Here is a 20543-nt window from a genome sequence, read left to right as displayed (position 1 = left end):
ATATTTATTTATATGTATTATATTAATAAAGTTATTATTTTTATCGTAATTTAAGATATTAATATATTAAATTCAATTTGAATATGAACATTGTACCTAAATGATCTATTATTTTTTATTTTTTATCTTTTTTTGTTTATTTTTCCTTTTTGAGAGTTTTTATTATAAAGTTATTATTTAATATATTAACTTAAAAAATTAATGTTTTAAACTCAATTGAAATGTCCACATAGAACATAAATGGACTTTTTTTTCTTTTTTTTTCCTTCTGTTTTTATTTTTGTTTTTATGCTTTTTTTTTACTAAATTAATTTTGTTAAAAAATGAGGTCAATGAAAATGTCCATGTGGTATTCAATTTGACTTTTTTTTTTTTGTTTTTTGTGATCTGTTTTATATTTTTTAATTAGATAAATTTTACAACAAATGAGATGATTGATAAAAATACTTAAACAATTCGTATCCGATAGATTTTGATCTATCTTGATTCGACAGAGGATAATTTTTTTTTTTTTAAATTTGGGATAAAGTTGGGATGGGTCAAGTTTGTTATACTATACTAGATTAGCGTAGAAATATGTTTATAATGTTTTATCCAGACTAATTTCAAAGTATATGTAAAAGTATATATATATATATATTCTTATTAAGTTAATTTTATATTTATATATGTATTTTATAATAATAAAGTTATTATTTGATATTTTAAATTCAATATAAATGTCATGTGGCACCCTCTTTTAACTCATTTTTTTTCATTTTTTATTTTGAGAAAAAATGAGACGAGTTGAAAGTGTATTTATAACTTTGTCTTAACCTATTTTGATGTGTATGTAAAGGTATATATTTTTTTATTTATTTAGTTATATATATGTATTATATTAATAAAATAATTTTATACCTTAGTTTAAAACATTTATATTTTAAACTCAGTATTAGATGTTAATGTAACACTCTATGTTAGTTTTTTAAAACACATTTTTAGTTGTTTTTTAGTTTTTTTTTTATCTTTTATTTTTTTTTTCATTTTTGATATTTTTAGATTAATTTTATAAGAAAAGGGACGAATTAAGGTATCCATTTGTCATTCTCATTTTTTTGAATTTGATAAATTTTGGAGAAAATTGTTGAATATATATGAGAAAACAAAAAATTTTTACCTGCAACTAGAATAAGCAATTCAAAACACAAAATAAAATTTGTACAAAAAAGGAGATGAAGATGACAGGAATAAAAATTTTAGCAAAATTCATAAGTTTAACAAAAATTAAAAAACATATTTTATATTTTTTGTTTTACACAAATTGTAATATTTAAATTTTAGGTACACGAAGTTTTATTGTTTACACGATACAAATAGTCAGGACCCACTAAAGGCGCTGACTGTCAGGTTTATCCGTAAAACGCGCGGACGCCATTCTATTGCATTTTACTCTTGCCACTTGCAACCGAGTATGGCTAATTATCTTAGTTTACTCGGTTGCATGTACTCCTTAACTTCACCTTTCTCTTCGGTAAGAACATTTGATGAAGATAAGCTTAACAAACGCAGAAGAAAATATATGGAAAAAAATTTTCACGTTGTCTATGGGTGAAGTGCGTAGATCCGGTGAAAAGTCTTGAATCAATAGTGAAAAGGCCCTTTCCCATTAAAACATCTCTATGGTAATGGTTATCAAAACTAGAGTCTTTTCGTTGGTGGAATACATAGATAATGGAAGGAAGGGAATCTGCTGAGAAATTTGAAACCAAAGGGCTCCAAAAGAAACTAGCAGCGCAGCTTCTCCAATAGTGACAATGATATATATATATATATATATATATATATGTAATCGGTTAAGTCCAAAAGCAGCATGTACAGGGCCAGCCAGGGAATAAAGAACTGATCTGTGAATTTACTCTTGCTCCATCCTGCAAAAAAACAAACAAACAAACAAGTTGAAATATAACTGCTCAGTTAAGTAAACAAGACAAGCTTTATTGGAAGTCAATATAAAGATTTGGTGTTCAGCTTACGTTTTCAGCTCTTTTTATTGCGTTTTCTCTTTTATGATTCTTCATCTCTCTTGTTCTTATTCAGTTTTGACCAATTGGATATATTGCTAGAAACCAACGTGTGCGTTGATAAAAGTACACCATGATTGCCTCTGAACTTCACCTTTTTATTGGCAATTTGGCACATCTGCCATTGTATGAAATTGACTTATAATGCCGATTTCATCTGAAATAACGAAATCAAAACCATGAACGTGATGTCTTGTAGCGTTCCCTCACCTATTCCAAAGTTAATCTGTTGATCTGGGGTCTATTTTGCACACCGAGATATTGAAAGGAAGCAGAATAGATAACGTCTTGTTTGTGCACCTCTCTACCACCACTTTATCTTTAAATACTTGGCGGTGTTTCATATTAAAACCATTCATCTAAGAATATATCATGAATTTCCTTCATCTTAAAGTTCACAACCACTTCACTCATTTCCCACCACAAAGTTTTCAGTGTTGCAACTATTTCTTCATGTTTCGGATGAGCATTTTGACCCGAGAAAAATGAGGTAACTGTACCATGCAGGTCAATAAAACTCCATCCAGGGAGTTTTCTCAAGCCGAGAGACCTCATTTGGGTCCATGCCTCCCCCATGCCATTCCATCTACTCATTGAAGCATAACAGTGTGCAATCTGAACATAGTTTCCAGCACTTGCAGGCCTCAACAATATAATATCTTGGGCAATAACATCACCAAGTTCCAAGTTATCATTTGCTCGACAGGCATCAAGGAGCATGCTCAAAACATCAACAGCAGGCTCTGAAAAGTTCCCCTTATAGAAGTTATAAGCTTCCTCCACCCTTCCAGCTCGACAAAGGAGATCAACAATGCAAGCACGGTGCTCAAGTTCTGGTTGAACCCCAAAATCTATAGACATTGACTGGAATATGCTCAGACCCTGGTCAACAAGCCCATTGTGACTGCAGGCAGAGAGAATTGAAAGGAAAATCACCTTATTTGGTTCCATTCCAGAGTGCAGAAGCTCAAAATACATGCTTAAAGCGGTCTCCCCTTTGCCATGACTACCATATCCTGCAATGATTGTGCTCCATGCGATTAAGTCCCATTGCAACATGACCCTAAAGCACTTAACAGCAGTGTCTAAATCACCACATTTACAGTACATGTCCACCAGAGCTGTATCCACCAAGATGCATGGCCTAAGACAACTTCTAATTATAAAGTTGTGTAACCGCTTTCCCTGATGGAGAGCCCCAATAGATGCAGAGGCTTGAAGCAGGGTGATAACAGTTAATGAATCAGGTTTTTGAAGGGTTAACCTCATTTTATTGAAGAAGAACAGGGCCTTAGGTAAATGGCCATTTTGGGCACATCCGGCAATTATTGCATTCCAAGAAACCAAATCCTTTTCATCCATCCTCTCAAAAACTGCACAACTTTGTTCCAAATGACCACACTTGGCATACACGGTAACAAGAGAGTTTTGGGCTGGAATATCTATTGTAAATCCCTGCCTTAAAATGTAAGCATGGATGGAGGTCCCTAAATCAAAAGCACCCAACTGTGCACATGCAGCAAGAACACTAGTTATGGTGGCAGTAGATGGCTCTACCCTCGATTTTAACATCTGCTGGAAAACTGTCAGTGCCTTGTCCGCACAATTATTTTGCACTAGCCCAGAGATCATTGCTGTCCATATAACTGCGTCTTTTTCTGATACCCCTGCAAAAATCCGATGTGCACCATCACCATTCCCACATTTTAAATACATAATTATAAGTGCTGTTTCAACATGCGCATCTGAATCAAACCCACTTCTTAAAATCTGCCCATGCACCACCCTTCCTAAATCAAGCTTACTCTGTGCTGAAACAGCAGAAACCACAAAACCAAAAGTTTGCTGATCAGGGTCCATACTTTCTATCTTCATCCTATATAAAAGTTGCAAAATTTCTTCAACATTCCCTAACTGAGCATAACCTGAAATCAAAGAATTCCATGAAATTTTATCTCTTTGGTCCATCAATTCAAACAAATCTCTTGCTTCCGCAATGCTCCCACATTTGGTATACGCATTTAATAACGAATTCCCCAAAATAATATCGGATTCAAAGCCATATAAAACCGCACAGCCATGCAGAGCCTGCACATGGGCAACCTCCAATGGTCCAGAGAGCAAGCATAAGAAAGTAACCGGACTAGGCTCAACCCCATTGCATCGCATTTCATCATACATAGAAAAAGCATTGTCCAGGTTGCCACCACGACAATAGCAGCCAATAATGGCAGTCCAGGGAACAACATCTCTATTAGGCGTTTTATCGAAAACCTTGTGAGCGCTTTTTGTGTGGCCGAATTTTGCGTAAAAGTTTATCAAAGAAGATGCAGTGTAAGAATCTGAAGAAAACCCACTAAGTATAATGTGTTGGTGTATTGAAAGACCAAGGGAGAAGAGGTTTAGAGAAGTGCAGGCTTTGAGGAGGCTGGGAAATGTGAAGGAATCAGGAGCAGTGTTTGAGTTGAACATGGATGTGTAAGTGAAGAGCACTTCATAGTAGGACCCTTGTGAAGAAAGGCGGTTAATGATGGCATTGAACGATTTGGTGCTTCTGGTAGTAGTGGGTCTTATTTTGTTCATCGCTCATCCTATCTTTGGACAGTCACTCAAAGTTGAATGTCGGAAAAAATTTTCAAATACTACTTTTTATCGCTTGCATTTCTAGCTCATAGCTCATACCAGGTTTATTATATAGCAAGGTAAACGCTACCCTAAAACCAACGGATTAATTGGCCAATTGAATCGTAAGAATTTAATTTCAGATCAAATACATTTTTATTAGCATCATTTGGATGCAACAAATAAGTTCCATAGATTCCAAGATGCATCAGTGTATTTCTTCTCTTTTTCCAAATACTAAAGTACATAGTTACATCCACCGTACAGGCCAGAGATTGAACCACATCAACCAACCGTAAGAGCGTTACAGCCTGAGGATTGAGTACAACTCTTATAATAAAAATGCAATGACGACAAAAAGGAATGTGCCCATATGTAATTAGTAATCTAGTCTCATTTTTTCTTCGGATATTCCCTTGCCCCAAAGATGGTTGATCCAACCCTGACATTGGTACTGCCCATTTCAATCTGCAAAAACGATGAGATAATCCATTAGATAAACAGTCTCTTATGTATTAAAAGAATTTAATGCTACTTCTTGCGTTTGGCTGCTGGAAAAATGACACACAACGGATACATGGCTTTGTGCGTAAGATAAGGTAAGGGCAGAAACATTTGTATAAAATTTTAGAGCTCAAGTGAAGACAAATCCAAAATTTAACTTCTTACAAATCCATGTTTTCGTTTTTCTAGATAGTAATATGAAAATAATCCTTACAGCTAGCTCAAAGTCACCGGACATTCCCATTGATAGTTCACATTGCTCTTCTGGTATTCCAAGAGCCTTGCAGACCTCACTTCTGCAATTCGCTAATGTCTGGCAATATCAAATAGTCTTGTAAGAAAAAAGAAAGAAAGTCCTGTAAGAAAAATAAAGAAACAAAAGAAGTAAAGATAAAACCAAAATAGGAAACGCAACCACCTTAAAGTTCTCTGGTGTTGATGTATAATCAAGCATCCCAATTGTCATCAATCCACAAAATTGAAGGTTCGGGCAACTCAGACTAACATGTTTTGCAAGTTCCACACAACCCGAAGGCTCAACACCAGATTTTGCTGCAAAAACATGATGCAGGGCAATAATCTCAAAACTGAATTTGAAGTGAGTGGTTAGAAAAAAAGCCTTAGCATAGTAACTACAGGAAAGTAATATATTTGTTGGCAAATATAGTTGACCTAATCCCAAAGCATATTCAGCCCCAATAAGCTGGGTTCTTTTTCTACTATTTCTAGTGCCATATAGATAGACTGTAGAATGGAACTGAAATCTAAAGGAGCCTGACCAGTTTTATCTTGTAAATTTAATAACAAGTCATGAGAATAAGCTAGAATGTGCAAGCCTTAACACAACTCAACTAAAAACATTATATTTGGTGGTAACATGATAAAATAAACTTACATTCCTCTCCACTGGTATTGACCTGGACTAAAACTTTTAAAGGCTTTCTTCCAAGGCTTTCAACTGCACGATTAAGATGATTTGCAATCTGGCCCAAACCAAGAAAGGTGCTCAGTGATGACTAATAAGAAAAAGCACAAATATTTGACCACAATATCATGGATATTCTTGACATTATCAATCAATTGTTATGACATAATTATTGTTGATATAACGAAACAAAATCATATCGATATTTCTATCTAAAATTAGATTGAAAATTAGCTATAAATTAATATAAGGTTGTCTCTATTTGAGTTACTGTTAACACATCCAAGCTTAGTAAGTTCTTTTCAAAGGTTGTAGTCGTCAAACAAAGAGAATATTTATAGCAACTCAAAACATTTCCTAATGGAAAATAAAAATAGAAGACTTTATAACTCCTTAACTGACCTTCTCATCATCTACAGTTTCCACCATCGCAAGGTTTGGCACACCAGCTGCATAACAATGATTAACAAGTTAATTCACAACACGCATTTCTCTCCAGAACTACAAGCAAAACCAAGTGAAGTAGGAGTTCTGTTTCAAACATCCATGAGCTTTAAAGTAGTAATAGACTAAGATGTCAACATGACATTCGGATCACAAGTCCCAAATCAAAAACATATTGTTACTCCCCAAAGAAAGTAGTACTAATCTTCTAGCCGCTTTAGTTACTAGAAAAAAGGGTCTATATTGAATTTGATGAACAAGTTTTTCTTACCAATCAAAGGCTTCACTTTATTGCTCTGTAAATTCCCAATAAAATGCCACTCTATGTCATCCGGAAGCTGCAATCAAACGTTGGGTTTTTAATTACAAAATGTTTATCACTTTTGGTGCCTTTGCTTTCTAAAATGGAATAACTGCAAATTACCCTTTGTATCAAACAACAATTGACAAATTCGATGCTTTTATGCAAATGTAAAAGAACCTGAGGGGCTTTTTCGACAATTTCTTGGACGTAGTTTTCGCCGAAATAGCGATGACCGGCGTCGTAGACTTGGCGAATGACAGAGACGGGTTTCGTTTTGCTGACCGCAACCATACGGATCCGCAGCGATTCACGACCCGACCGCTCGGCGGCCTGGTCAACTCTTTGGAGCACAGACCGGAGGGCTGCCGCCGCCACTCCTTCTACTGCCGCCGATGAGGTTGCCATCTATTGTTGTTGTTGTTGTGGGCTGTTGGGCTTGCTCTCTTCTGGATTGTTCATCAGCGCAGGTGATCGCGTTTCTTAGAGAGTGTTCCTTTGGTGGTTCAGTTAATTTCAAAAGAAATTATTTAAGATTAAATTAATGAAATTATCTCATTTTATTTTAGGAATCAAATTTATTAATTTAAAACATTAATAATTGAAATTAATTCCATTTGTTCAGTTAAATTTTTTTATCTCAATAATAAAATATATTAATTAAATTATATTTTAAATTTGTGATCTTTTGTATTTAAAATAAAATAAATAAAATTATTTAATAAAATATTCAAATATTAATATATTAATTAAAAATTTTAATGGTTAAAAATAAATAATTTCATATATTTTTAATTATATATATAAATTTTATTATATTTCGATCAAAATTTTGGTTAATTTAAGTTTTGAATTTAATTAATTGAAAGTCAAAAATTTTTTTAAAATTATTTTTAAAAATTAATTGAAAGTAATTTTATAATTAATCGATTAATCGAATTAAATTAATTTGATAAATAAATGAGATTAAAATCAAATTTTAAATATTTCTATTTCTATGTTGTCTTTTAGTTAAAATAATAAAAAAACTTCTAAACTTTAATTTTTTTTAGATAAATTGTTATATTTTTTTATTTAAATAATTTATTAATTTTTATTTTTATCAAAATAAAATTTTAAAATTTAATTTATATTCAAATAAATCTTTAACATTTATTTTGTACTTAAATAAAATTTTATCATAAATCAATCTCATATTTAAAATTAAAACTTATTTAAATACAACAAAAAATTAAAAATTGATTTAAATATAATAAAAATATAAAATTCATTTAAAAAATAAATAATTGAAGAATTTTTTTTAATATTAACTTTGTCTTTTTCTGCTTTTTCTCTGATCAGAGTCAGCATCAGGCTAGACGTTGCGTTTGATGATTGAGAGATGATACGCTGCGTTTCGGATTTTTATTTTCAAATTTTTTATGCCCGGTTTTCTTACTTTGTCAGAAATTCACATATTAAAAGATAAAGAAATTAGTACTTTAATCTAATTTTTTTAATTGCATTTTTTTCCTTCGGTACATAGTGATTGGAGGCAACAACGTGTGTTCATATATTATGTTAATTTCAAAAGATTAATGCTAATTTTTTATATTTAAATAAATTAACAATTAATTTATTTTTTTTATGGAACAATTAATTTATTCCTAAAACCTCAACAGTTAGCCTTTTTGAGTTTAAATTTTCATTCCATGTTGATTTCTCTTAATAATTCTTGTTTTGGGACTTTTTCTTTAGATTTTATAAAATGTTTATAAAGTAATATTAGTTAATTTGAAGAGAAACATCTAATCGAATTGTAATTTTCTTCTTTGAGTTAAAGTTTAGTGACACCTATTACCACTTCTTATAGCATTGAATAAAGTTACAAATTAATCAAAGGATTATTTCTGGATAGAATATAATCAACAATCAAGTATTTTTTTAATAAATTATTAAATTCTTAATTTTAATATCACAAACTTCACTACTTCTGCAAGACTGATGAACGCCTGTTTCTGGTTTTCCACTTTTGCTGTTTTAGAGTCTTCGCAGTTTTTAATCAGACAGCAATTAAAAAAGAGAACACAAAAAGGAGACTAGGATTTGTTCTGAAGCATATATTTCGCTCTCAGCATATGCCACCTGCTCTTGATTTCTGGACTTGATCCATCTGTTATATGCTACGGTAGTTTGAAGCTAAAATTATAAGCATTCCCACGTAATCCCACCTCCATTTCTCGGCAGCATGACTTCGGATATTGCTGATCCCTTTAAATATGTTTGCTATATATGCTAAGAACAATCAATGCATACCCCAGAAGATGATGGTATATCTCCCAGTACTTGCGACATTCGTCTTCCTTCTTTGGTTGCAACCACAGGCTAACATCTGAATCATACAAAGAAATTATGACAGAAAATCTAAGCTTCATTTTGTCGCCTAATTAAGGGAAAGAAGCACTTTATAAGATGTCAATGGATAGGGTATGAGTAAGGTAGAGCATTTTTTATTCTCATCTCCGGATTTTTATATTATATCTATTTTCGTACTCATATCAAATAGATATTTTAAATTTATCTTCATTTTCATCCCTACGAGTATTTAATGTATATGGATAAACTTTTTACCGGCAGCTTTTAAAAATATAAAAACTAAAATTTATTTTTTAACTTTTTTTTTAGTTTTTATTTTGTATATTTAGGTAATTTTTTATAAATATATATTAATACATATTTTTTCAATAAAAATATATTAATTCTAATTAATCTAAAATAATAATTTATATTTTTTAATAAAAAATAATTTACTAAATATATAAATATATATAAGATACTAGGGACAAGTACTATATTACTTATCTCTATCTCTATAATTAATAAAAATTTAAAATCATACTCATCTCCATTCTTATAATATATTACCCATCTCTATTTTTATTCGAAAAAAAAATCGAATTTCTCATTAAATATAAGTAACATTAACATCCCTAACACTCTACACTTGTAGAATTGCAAATGTAAATATAATGATTCCTATGCGTCTTCAAAATGTAATATATGCCAATGCCCCATCCAACTGTACCTACCATGTATCCACAAGTTTGACATAGCGTGTGAAGTTGGTACCATTCATCGCATTTACAAGGGAAAATTTCTGAAATTTCTTGCCACGTTTGCTCCAGTGGGCAACAGAAACTCCCATCCAAAGATGTTTAGAATCCCTTGCACCTGTTAAAGGTTCATGCAAATCATTTTATGCACTGTTGGCTTCGCATTGTTATAATTAGTAGTTGATTAATTACAATGATCTCCATAAAGGATTAGTATAGAAGATAGTATTGAAAAGATTTCGCAAAGCATGGAAATTTCATTTGTTGTTGTGTTCAGTAATCTTAAATACATTCTTTAGGTGATGCCAATGACGCCAGTTACTTGACCCTTCCATGGTCTAATGCCTGCTGTTACTGCACTTTCCGTGCTCTGAACTGAATTAGCTTGCATCTGGTGCTGCATATTTATCAAATTTGTTCCAACCATTGTTGCGAAAGAGTGCTCCTCCTTGCAGAAGGAAACTAGGGCAGACATAGATGAGATGGGAAAGATTAAATTGAGAATTACAAGGCCATAGAAGGTCATTATCTAATTTATTGTCTGTAAGGTGGCTTATAGAATAAATTCAGTAGGAAGAGAAATCAATTTCTAAAAACTATTGAGATAAATTTCACATGTAAATAAAGAATTTCATATCATTTGAAAATATGAATGAGATATTCATATATACATAGAGGAACCAAGAATACAATAGCTTAAACTTTTGGATTTAAATGGTGTCTAACATATATGTATAGGCTCTTTGGTGTGCTTCTATATGCTCTAAGTGACAAATTTTCCCAACAATTGATATCAGAGCTGAAGGTTTGACTTAGATTACAATGAATATGCAGAAACGAAATACTCAAGTGGGCAATATACTGAATCAACCTATGATGGAGTGCAAGATTAAGTTCAAACTATGATTAATTGCAAGCTTGAGAGGCACTGAGATAACTTTGATGGAGTGCAAGATTGAGTTCAGACTGTGATTGATTACAAGCTTGAGAGGCACTGAGATAACTTAAGTAGCAAGGTTATGTGCTATGATTGAGTTCAAGCTTAAGGGGCATTGAGACAATCTAGGTAGTAAGGTTATGTGCTATGATTAAGTCCAAGCATCAATTAAGCTTGAGAGGTATTGAGACAACCTAGACTCACAGAAAGGCAAAGTTGAATGCTGGGCTTAGGGTGCATTGAGACCATCCAAGACTTGAGGTTACTTGGCTCAAAGGAAGTGTTGATAAGATATACTTACACGAGAGAGTCAATGTGGGACTTGATTAGAACTTACAAGTAAATGGAAGAGATTGATGATATAAGATTCATATTGAGTAAATAATCCCATATCACTAAGAAATGTGAAATCTTTTGAGCTCAGATAATGTCTAACATATATGTATGAGCTCTTTGGTATGCTCTTATGTGCTCAAGTGTGATAAATCTCCTCAGCAGGAACAGCAATCAAATCATGAGGAAATGAAAACATTAGTTTCTTTGCTTTCCGCTTACAATAGTTGCAGTGCTAATATACTGTACATTTTTTTTTAAGTACTATATATGTCTATTTGGTGTCCAGAACATGTGCTTTTCTTACCAAATTGGAGAATCATGTCTAGCCTTAATGGCATTAAACAATCAGATATTGTTCTGCTCTTTTGCAGGTTTCGCTTTTCTAGCTAGTTTTGTCACATATATACTTTTCTCCTTTCCCTTCTTTTCCACCAAGTTTGTTAAAGCATGTAAAGCATAATTGGCAAGGGATGATGAAGAAAATGATCAATCATGTAAATCATAACTTTCCCAAAGTTGATTTTGTTAGAAGCCTAGAAATTTGCCAATGTGGAAAAGGCTCACCAGCAGGCTCAAAACTACGAATTGAATCTGATATCAATAGTAAGTTCCCCTCATTGACACAGCCCTGAAATTGCCAACCATCGTCTTCACACTCTGAGCAACAATTGCTATCTTCGCTGTAACAAGTCTAGCTGACTTTGATCAAGCAATATCACTTTGATCAATAATAGTTTTGTATCAACATATTATAATTGTATTGATTAAGAAGCGTAATGCTGTAAAATCATGTGTATTATTAATGTTTCAAAAGGATTAATGAGGCCTGTAATATTTCATCTTTCAAGTTTATTTATAGTGCTTTGTATATAACCCATTTTGTTCTACTGTAGTTTGTTAGCTGTGCCAGTGACCCCCTGTTTGAATTGATGTGTAAAATATAACAAAAACAAAGAGATAAAAGATATCTTGAATTGTTTGACTCAAGGTGAACCTTTGAATCTTCTGAGCTAAAAAATTTTTCCTCCTGAAAAACAAGTACAAAGCCACAATAGTTGAATTTTGCCGAACAGTGGGCGCTAAATTTTCCATTACATATACCACTAATTTCGATTATATAGAGGGAGAGAAAACATTACCAACGGCTGCACTTTAGAAAAAAAAATTGGGACTTAATTTCTTCTTATCTAATTCCTTAATGAAAGATATAACAATCAATCCCTCGTTGCAAGAGGGCCAAACACCAGCCAAATATTAGGACTTCCAAATTGAAAAACTCAAAGTCAAGATAGACAAATAAGGTAGGCGAAGCAATCAAAAACTCAATCTCAAAAAATTAAGTGATTCTTTAACAAATTCAAATCAGAGTACGGAAAGTCGTTTGCCATAGCAATTTAGCAACGTGGGCAGGCCCCGAAATTTTCCTAAAATGATACCATATTTACCTAAGATGTCATTTGAGTCAAGTTAATACAGGGAAGTTTCCTATGCAACTTCGATTCAATGATCCTATATATTTTCCAGGCTATTTCTTGGTTCTCCTCCTCTTTCCAATTGTCAATCTTATATATTTCAAATAGGATTCTCAATCGTGTGCCTAACTTTCCAGTTTGAGCCACTGATAGTGATACCCTCTGTGGAAATTAATATCTACAGTGATTCTTATACGCATATGTTCATATAGTTAATTTGCTGAATATAAATAGTTGATCATTCTTCCATCTCTGAACAGCAAAATTATTTTTTTCCCTCTCTCGCTTTCTCTTATACACCTTTGCCTTTTGGTACTGCATTTTCTTTTATTATAAAGCACATTCTAATTTAATCATGAAATCATCAAAGATTTTGTTTACCCGCTGGCTAGGAATGACTTTGGTCATTACTCTGTCAGCAGTGCTTACTGTTGCACAACCACAAGCAACTACGAAAGAGGGGAACCCTCATGAATTTCTCTTGCCCAAAACTGAGAAGCCATCTAAACACGTAGGAAGAATTGGTCGTTTCCTTGCTAATAATCCCCGATCAGCTCAAATGACTTGTGACCAGTACCCCACAGTTTGCCGCTCCAAGGGTAGTACTGGCCCTGACTGTTGCAACAAGCAATGTGTTGATGTGATGACAGACAAACAAAACTGTGGAATGTGTGGCAAGAGGTGCAGCTACTCCGAAATGTGCTGCCAAGGGAGGTGTGTGAACCCATCTGTCGACGACAACCATTGTGGCCGCTGCAACAATGCGTGCAAGAAAGGAAGTTCATGTGTTTATGGGTTGTGCAGCTATGCTGATTAGGCTGCTGGCTTCTGCTTTTGTCAGATTCAAACATATCTATCAACTATAAGTAGTTAGGGTTGGAAGAAATAAAAATTTTATATAGAAAACTTAACATATGATTATGATCAGCTGCATGAGCTTGACCAATAAAAGGGCAAACCTTCACTATTGTTCTTTGATGAACTCTTGCAAAAATTTATGTTAGTACTACAATCCAAATTATATAATTAATTTCATAAAGTGAAAGTATGGCTACTATTGTCCCATTTTACATCAAGCACAGCTGTTGCATGGTCTTGGAAGTTCTAATAGTTTGTGGCACTGTTCAAAGGGATTCATTGCAGCTATTTCATCCAACCTAATAATATCTTCTGTAAGAAACCAGAATTTTCAAAAAGCAATCGCACAAGTTCAAACTGGGGATTATTTTCTGGATTTAAATGTGACATTCGAGTTACCTTCAGGCATGCCCCAGAACAAGTAGAACGCAGTTGTTCAAGCATCAATTCATCATGATGTCTAGGGTTGATGAAACTCTATGTGAATAGATTCGAGGTTAGGTGCTATTTGGAATATGTAATTCAGAACTACAACCAGATAAGCTTAAAATTATTGAACTTGGGCAGATGATCAGGATATTTTGGTTCAATGTATAAATACTGCCAAGGAAAAAGAAGTCTATTATTGAGTATAACATCGGTAAAGAAGACAATGCCATTAAAATGCAGAAAAAGAACATGAGAGATCGCCTACCTCAATGACTGACAATGATAGGTTCAAAACCTTTGCATTGGAAAGAACTGTAGTAATAAGGTTCTTCAAAAAAGGCGAGCATTTTTACTCCCGCGGAACATAAGGGCAGTCAATCTGTGCATTGCTAAGATTGGGCAAAATCTCCTCGCGATCGTAACCATTTGCAGCCCTGTCTTGAGATGAAAGAAAGTAGTACAAGATTAAATTTTCAAGATTTTGGCATTTCAACAGTTGATCGGTAAAGTTTTTGGCCAAAATAAGCCCATTCAAGTGCATGCTCTTCAAGTTTGGGAAGTAGAAGAATTTAGGATATTTGTGCCCTGAAAATGGTCCATAATTTAGTTTCAATGTCACTAAAAATTGCATGGAATTAAGCAGCTCCATGGGTTCTCGCACAATCTTCCAAAGTTGAGATCGAGCTCTTCAAGACCATCCCTCAAAACAGCCCGAAACCATCTAGCAAACTCAGAAGCCCCAATTCCTTCTCAGCATGAAAGTCGAAGCTCCTTAGTATTCGGCTTGTCATGACCCCATTGAAGCAGAATCTTATTCTCGAAGTTAATAAACTTTGTAGCTCTAATTGACCGTCTGCTGTTTGATTCTTGATCAAGTCCATTTGTATCATCAGTTAACTCGTTGTCGTCAAAGGAAATGTAAGCATGTGAAAGCCATAAATCTTTCCACCTCTTTGACAAAGCACCGGTTCTTACAACATATTTCGTTGGAAGAAAAGAGAGGATGCGTTCAAGAAGTGAATCATGCAAATCACTTAGTGTTGATAGTTTAGAATGTGGTGTATCTTACATTGGATAGAAAGATTTAATTATTGATAAATAAAATTAATTTTTATATTAATTTTATTCATATTTTAAAAAATTATATTTGAATAAAAACAATTATCATATGACAAATGGTCATAACTATTTAAATATAAATAAATTATTATTCATAAAAGTCATGATTATACAAAATTTCATAATCATTTGAATAGAAGTTTATGTCTATTTATTCATTATAAATGAGTCTTTCAGTATAACCATTTTTATTGCTTCTAATTGAAGAGTTTGAGACTTTATTGTATTCTACATACATAATTACCTTTAAGAAAGTGTTCTTTACGTCTCAAAGCTAAAATTATTTTCTATTATTTTTCTTCTCTTATATATTTTTCTAACAATTTAAAGATAATTATGAGAAATTTATATTTCGCATGAGGAAGATACAAGGAAAAGAAATTGGCATGATTTGGAAATCAATATTAGAGAAGGTTCAATGTGTCAAAGGATTAATATTTCTATTGACCAAAATATTAACTTGAATAAAGATTTTCATTAGAGATATGTATTTTATTTTTTGTATGATTGTTGATAAAAAGATTGAATGAATGAGATAAAATACATTAACAACTAATTTCATTAGTGTGTAAAGCCAAAATATAAAATGCAAAATATTGATTACATTGTATAAGTTTATGTATATACTGAAATTAGCTCAACAATTTGGTTTAATAAATTGTATTATATCTATTTGAAAAATCAATACTTATAAAGATTAGGATGGGAAATAGCCTAAAAGCATAAAAGAGAAAGACATGAATTGATTTGAGATCAAAAGAATTATTACTTGTTATAAAGCAACGAATTAAATTGGGTTCTAATGGAATGACCAATTGTTTAATTGTCATGTTTTGGTTATATATAGAACAAGCAAATTATCTCATGATTTCTATTAAAACAATCAAAAATAGATAAAGGTATTTACCATAAAAAATTAAATGTAAGTGAAAAATATATGCAGAAAATAAGATTTGGTTGTAAGATTAATTTTATTTTTAAATAATGGCACCAAAATTGAGATAATAAATTGAGTCTAACTATTTGTATAGTTCTATCTTTATTGGTCGTTTATAAATCAAATGTTGTTTTTTTATGTAAATTTATTATTGGTTCAAATTTTGACTAGTGTTCAATTTTCATGAAAATCAATTAAAATTAAATTGATGTATGTGAATAATTATTAATATATGGTGTTTCATGAATTAATTGATGGATAATAAATCAAATAATTGTTATTATAAAAAACATAGGCAGTGTGACATATATTTTGCCTGTTAGGTGTATTATACTATAAGTGATTTTACAAAATAAAATTTTATTATGAACAATCACAAAGTGAAAATCATAAATAGCCGTTAAAGAGTTAATTAATGGTTACACAAAAGCATTGTTGCTTTTCGCAAATGGAATATTGATTAAAAGAAAAGGCATGTCATTAAAAATATTGAAGCATTTGTTAGTTACTAGAATTTTAACAGATGCTTATCAATGTCTAATTAGCGATGTTTATAAATTAGAAAAAAACATAAATTGAATGTTCCAAATGCACCAATGCATGCATGTATTTAATTCTATTTTATGATGGCATGGAGAATATTAGTACAGTTTACCATATATCATGAAAATGAATTGAATGACATGGAAAAAAATTTTTATATACATAAAAGAAAGAGGAGATAAAATGCTATCATCCATTTAATATATTATTGGTTAAAGACAATGTAGCTATTTTTACTTCTTGTACCCGAAAAATAGCTTTTATAGGCTGTTAAAATAAAAAGTAAACAAGTTTTCAAGATTTTTAATAGTTTCATGAAAATGGCAAGGATGTGGCTAGTTATACACCATACGTATGGGCTTAGATAATAATATTGGTTTGTGAAAGTCATAAATCTTGAAATTAGCCAAATAATGATTTAACCAATGCAAATTCATCATGAATTTTTGCATGAAATATGAGTAGAACTCATATTATAATTATTATTTATATTATTTTATGAAAATGATTCTTTGGATTCATGTTTCATTACTTGCGTTGATATGGTGATCTAGATATGAATATATTGATCACAAAATAATTGTAAAAGTATTTGAAATTGACGTTAAGTATGCTATGGACTCTTATTGTATATAGGCTTATTGGTCTCTAAATAAAGTATGAATTTATTATATATCTGAAAATGTTATGACCAATTAAAAGTGGTAAATAACAAAGATATATAGGCTACAAAATGATGAAAAAAATAAAGTTTTCATAAAAATTTGAAATCAAGTTTAGAGGTTTCAATAGTCATGAACTTAGAATTAGCCATTGAGCAATTAATATATGCATTGAAAACTCATGATAACATTTGAGATAGTTGGTTTTCACTAAAAGCCATCATTGTAAATAGGATGACTTTTATAGTTGGTTTTCACTAAAAGCCATCATTATAAATGGGACAACTTTTATAGCCAAATCTACATGATTTGTAGGTATAAGGTGGATTATTATGGTTGGTTAGAATAGCCAAAAGCCAAAATTGATACCATAATCTTGATCACGTTGTAGTAATTTTTTGTTATGTATATGGTCTAAATTCATGGATTGTACAAATGATTTATCATCTATGGTTTTATATAGTGAAAATTTCAAAGTATATTTTGTTTGGAAGCCAATAGTGATTCAAAGATCTTGCGAATTTGAAAACTTTTATAATAGCAAAAAGAATGATATTTGATCTATTTGGGTGATGAAAATAATTTTGTTCATGGTAATAAAAAATTATTAATAGTGTCCATGATGAAATAGATTTATATAAATATTTATGAATTGACATAAAAGTCCTAAAATGAGACTATGATTATATTTGAAATCTGCTTATTAATGTAAACTTTTTTATTCAGTTAAAATATAAAAGTTTAAAACTTTTATTGAAATATTAAGATATCAGCTAGTTCTCTTTCACTAATGGTGGATTTGGAGACCTCTTACTTAAAAAAAAAAACCACCAAATAGTGAAAAGATAAATGAAATATCAACTTGATTAAGTATATATGATATCTTAATAATTGAATGAGATATTCTTTAATAAAAGAATGCATACTTGCATATGATGGGGGTAATAAGAATAAAAAGAAATAAAAATTACCACTATAGTGTTGTAACATTTTAGTATAATTTTATAAGTAAATTATATAAGCTAATAAGTTTAAACACTTATTAAAAGTAAACTCATAAAAAGGTCCTTAAAATCTTAAAAGGAATAAAATCGTTTGGTTTATTCTTTGAGTTTATTCAAAGTATAATTGTATTAAAAATGTATAAAAGTATGGAAATAGAATAGTTAAAATGAATAAATATAGAGTTGTGGGCATAACCAAAACCAACTATTTCTTAAAATGATAAGAATGAGGCAACAATGTCTGGAGCATATAAATGACATGCAAAATAAAAAGTTTGGATATATTAGCCTGAAGTGATTATATTAGAGATTTAATCTCAAATGGAGGTAATTACCATAAAAAAAATTAAATTCCAAAATATTTGGTTAATAGTATTACAAGTAGAATGGATTTAAACCCTTACTATTAGACATCAATAATGAGAACCCAATTTTGAATTAGTAATCTCTAATTACAAAATTTAAAGGGTAAAAATAAGTTATTGTTATGTATCTATTAAATACTAATAAAATCCATTTAAATTTTAAAAGCTAGTGTGATACATTGCGTGAGAATGATAAGTTTTTATACTCTTAATAGAGTTTTAAATGTTTAAAGCAATCGAGACATAATGGAAACTCTACCTACATAAACATAAAAGTGGTGCCACTTCAATAAGAAGAATTGAGGTTTCTCTTATAAATGTTTATAAATAGGATAAGCACATAGCTATAATAGTGCTAAAAGTGGTTATAAACCTCTAACAGAAGAATAAATAAGTATTATGTGTGTTATATCTTCAATTCTAACACTAAGAGTTGAAGTTTAATCTACAAATACCATCTATTTCATTATAATTCTAAGATATATATGCTAATTGAAGGTTTAAATTGAGAGATACCTTTTTTGTATTCATGGTATTTATTTATGTTAAAGGTAAAAATTAAACACTAACATTCCAAACTAGTGGGAGATTATTGGTAGTTTAGAATGTGTTGCATCCCACATTAGATAGAAAGATTTAATTATTGATGAATAAAATTAATTTTTGTATTAATTTTATTTATATTTTAAATAATTATGTTTAAGTAGAAACAATTATCATATGATAAATGGTCATAACTATTTGAATATAAATAAATTATTATCCATAAAAGTCATAATTATACAGAAGGTCATAATCATTTGAATAGAAGTTTATGTCTGTTCATTCATTATAAATAAGTCTTTCAGTAAAACTATTTTTATTGCTTCTAATTGGAGAGTTTGAGATTTTGTTGTATCATAAAGGTATAATTGTCTTTAAAAAAGTGTTCTTCATGCTTCAAAGCCAAAATTATTTTATATTATTTCTCTTCTCTTATATATTTTCCTAACACTTAGTCTATCAGGTTCTCCTTCCATGATCTGACATAAGCAAACTTACTATATATTCTCATATATAGTTAAAAAAACCAAAGGAAAAAATTAACATGAACTGAACAATTAAATGAAATATCGGATTTACTTTCTTTATATTTGGAGTATTATAACCATACTTTTAATTTTATTAATTTTGGCTGAACTTTGACCTTTCCTAGAGCAAGCCATGTGTCAAATTTTACTGCCTCATTTTTTATTCTCCTATCTCTTTTGTTTATCATGCAATAATTTCAAAACTTTTCTTTAGAATAAAAATGACAGATAGGTATGTGAGGGATGGGTAAATGACGATTTCCATTATTTTTCATTTTTCATTCCTTTTTCTTTTTTTTTTTTTCCTTCTTTTACCCATTACTTACTCCATCCATTTTTTCTCATTCACACCATTTCTTATCTACTAGCAATTTTGTTTTTTATTTTTTACATCATTTTCTATTTTCTCCTTTTATGCCATTTTTTATCAAACATTAGTTTCCTTTTTTTTCTTTTTTAATGTAAAAGAGTGAGATTATAAAATTAGGGAAAGAGGTAAAAACCTTGTCCCTTTTAGATTTTTTACCAACCCCATTGGAAAAAAAATCAAAAGAAGAAGAATTTAGGGAAGAAATGGCTGAAATGAAAATCGACTAGCTCAACATAAAACAGACAGATTGCTTAGATCATACTTTTTGTTCGTTTTCATTTTTTTGTGACTTTTTTTAAATTTTAACAAAGAGATTTTCAAGTGAGTTTTTTTCTCTTTTGAAAGTTTTCTAGAGAAAATGATGCTGCAATCACATATAGCGTATCTCTTTTTCCATCGGTGAAATGAGATGTTATGCTATTGTGTACCTTTATGACTGTATATTTTCTTTTGTGTATGAATATGGTGAAAGAAAATTTCTAACTTAATA

At 30.9% G+C, this 20543-nt stretch overlaps 2 protein-coding genes and 1 pseudogene across 4 annotated transcripts; all 3 read right to left on the bottom strand.

Moving 5' to 3' along the window:
* Positions 1-2142: 2142 nt before the first annotated feature.
* On the bottom strand, positions 2143-4762 carry LOC111275215 (Tetratricopeptide repeat (TPR)-like superfamily protein). Its single transcript, XM_022860397.2, has one exon. It carries the CDS (start codon positions 4644-4646, stop codon positions 2409-2411), a length of 2238 nt encoding a protein of 745 aa, XP_022716132.2. The 5' UTR covers positions 4647-4762; the 3' UTR covers positions 2143-2408.
* Positions 4763-4795: 33 nt separating this feature from the next.
* On the bottom strand, positions 4796-7391 carry LOC111275216 (Putative pyridoxal phosphate-dependent enzyme, YBL036C type). 3 transcript variants are annotated; one of them, XM_089755557.1, is made up of 7 exons: positions 7040-7391; positions 6830-6896; positions 6517-6563; positions 6085-6172; positions 5608-5741; positions 5404-5502; positions 4796-5153 (listed from the first exon to the last, which is right to left on the bottom strand). In XM_089755557.1, the coding sequence occupies exons 1-7, from the start codon at positions 7265-7267 to the stop codon at positions 5079-5081; spliced, it is 738 nt and encodes a 245-aa protein (XP_089611683.1). In that variant the 5' UTR covers positions 7268-7391; the 3' UTR covers positions 4796-5078. The 3 variants fall into 3 exon arrangements, 2 of the variants coding, with proteins under 2 accessions (XP_089611683.1, XP_022716133.2); XM_022860398.2 differs by having other exon boundaries at positions 6983-7379; XR_016334212.1 differs by having other exon boundaries at positions 5133-5153; positions 5404-5520; positions 6983-7382.
* A 1520-nt stretch (positions 7392-8911) lies between these two features.
* On the bottom strand, positions 8912-10093 carry LOC149511351 (cytochrome b561 and DOMON domain-containing protein At5g35735-like; annotated as a pseudogene).
* Positions 10094-20543: the final 10450 nt, after the last annotated feature.

This window comes from Durio zibethinus, chromosome 26 (genome assembly GCF_047325235.1).
Source record: "Durio zibethinus cultivar Kanyao isolate XHJ-2024 chromosome 26, ASM4732523v1, whole genome shotgun sequence".
Lineage (NCBI taxonomy): Eukaryota > Viridiplantae > Streptophyta > Magnoliopsida > Malvales > Malvaceae > Durio > Durio zibethinus.
Note: the sequence above shows the minus strand (reverse complement) of the source record. Positions and strands in the feature narration are given on the sequence as shown.

Bases quoted from the DNA above. Each gene is read 5' to 3' on its own strand.
- LOC111275215 (XM_022860397.2), bottom strand. From the start codon at position 4,646: ATGAACAAAATAAGACCCACTACTACCAGAAGCACCAAATCGTTCAAT.
- LOC111275216 (XM_022860398.2), bottom strand. From the start codon at position 7,267: ATGGCAACCTCATCGGCGGCAGTAGAAGGAGTGGCGGCGGCAGCCCTC. The intron at 6,897-6,982 runs GTAATTTGCAGT...GTTTGATTGCAG, and splicing joins ATTGTTGTTTGATACAAAGG to CTTCCGGATGACATAGAGTG. The intron at 5,742-6,084 runs GTAAGTTTATTT...ATGTTTTTGCAG, and splicing joins CAATACCAGTGGAGAGGAAT to CAAAATCTGGTGTTGAGCCT.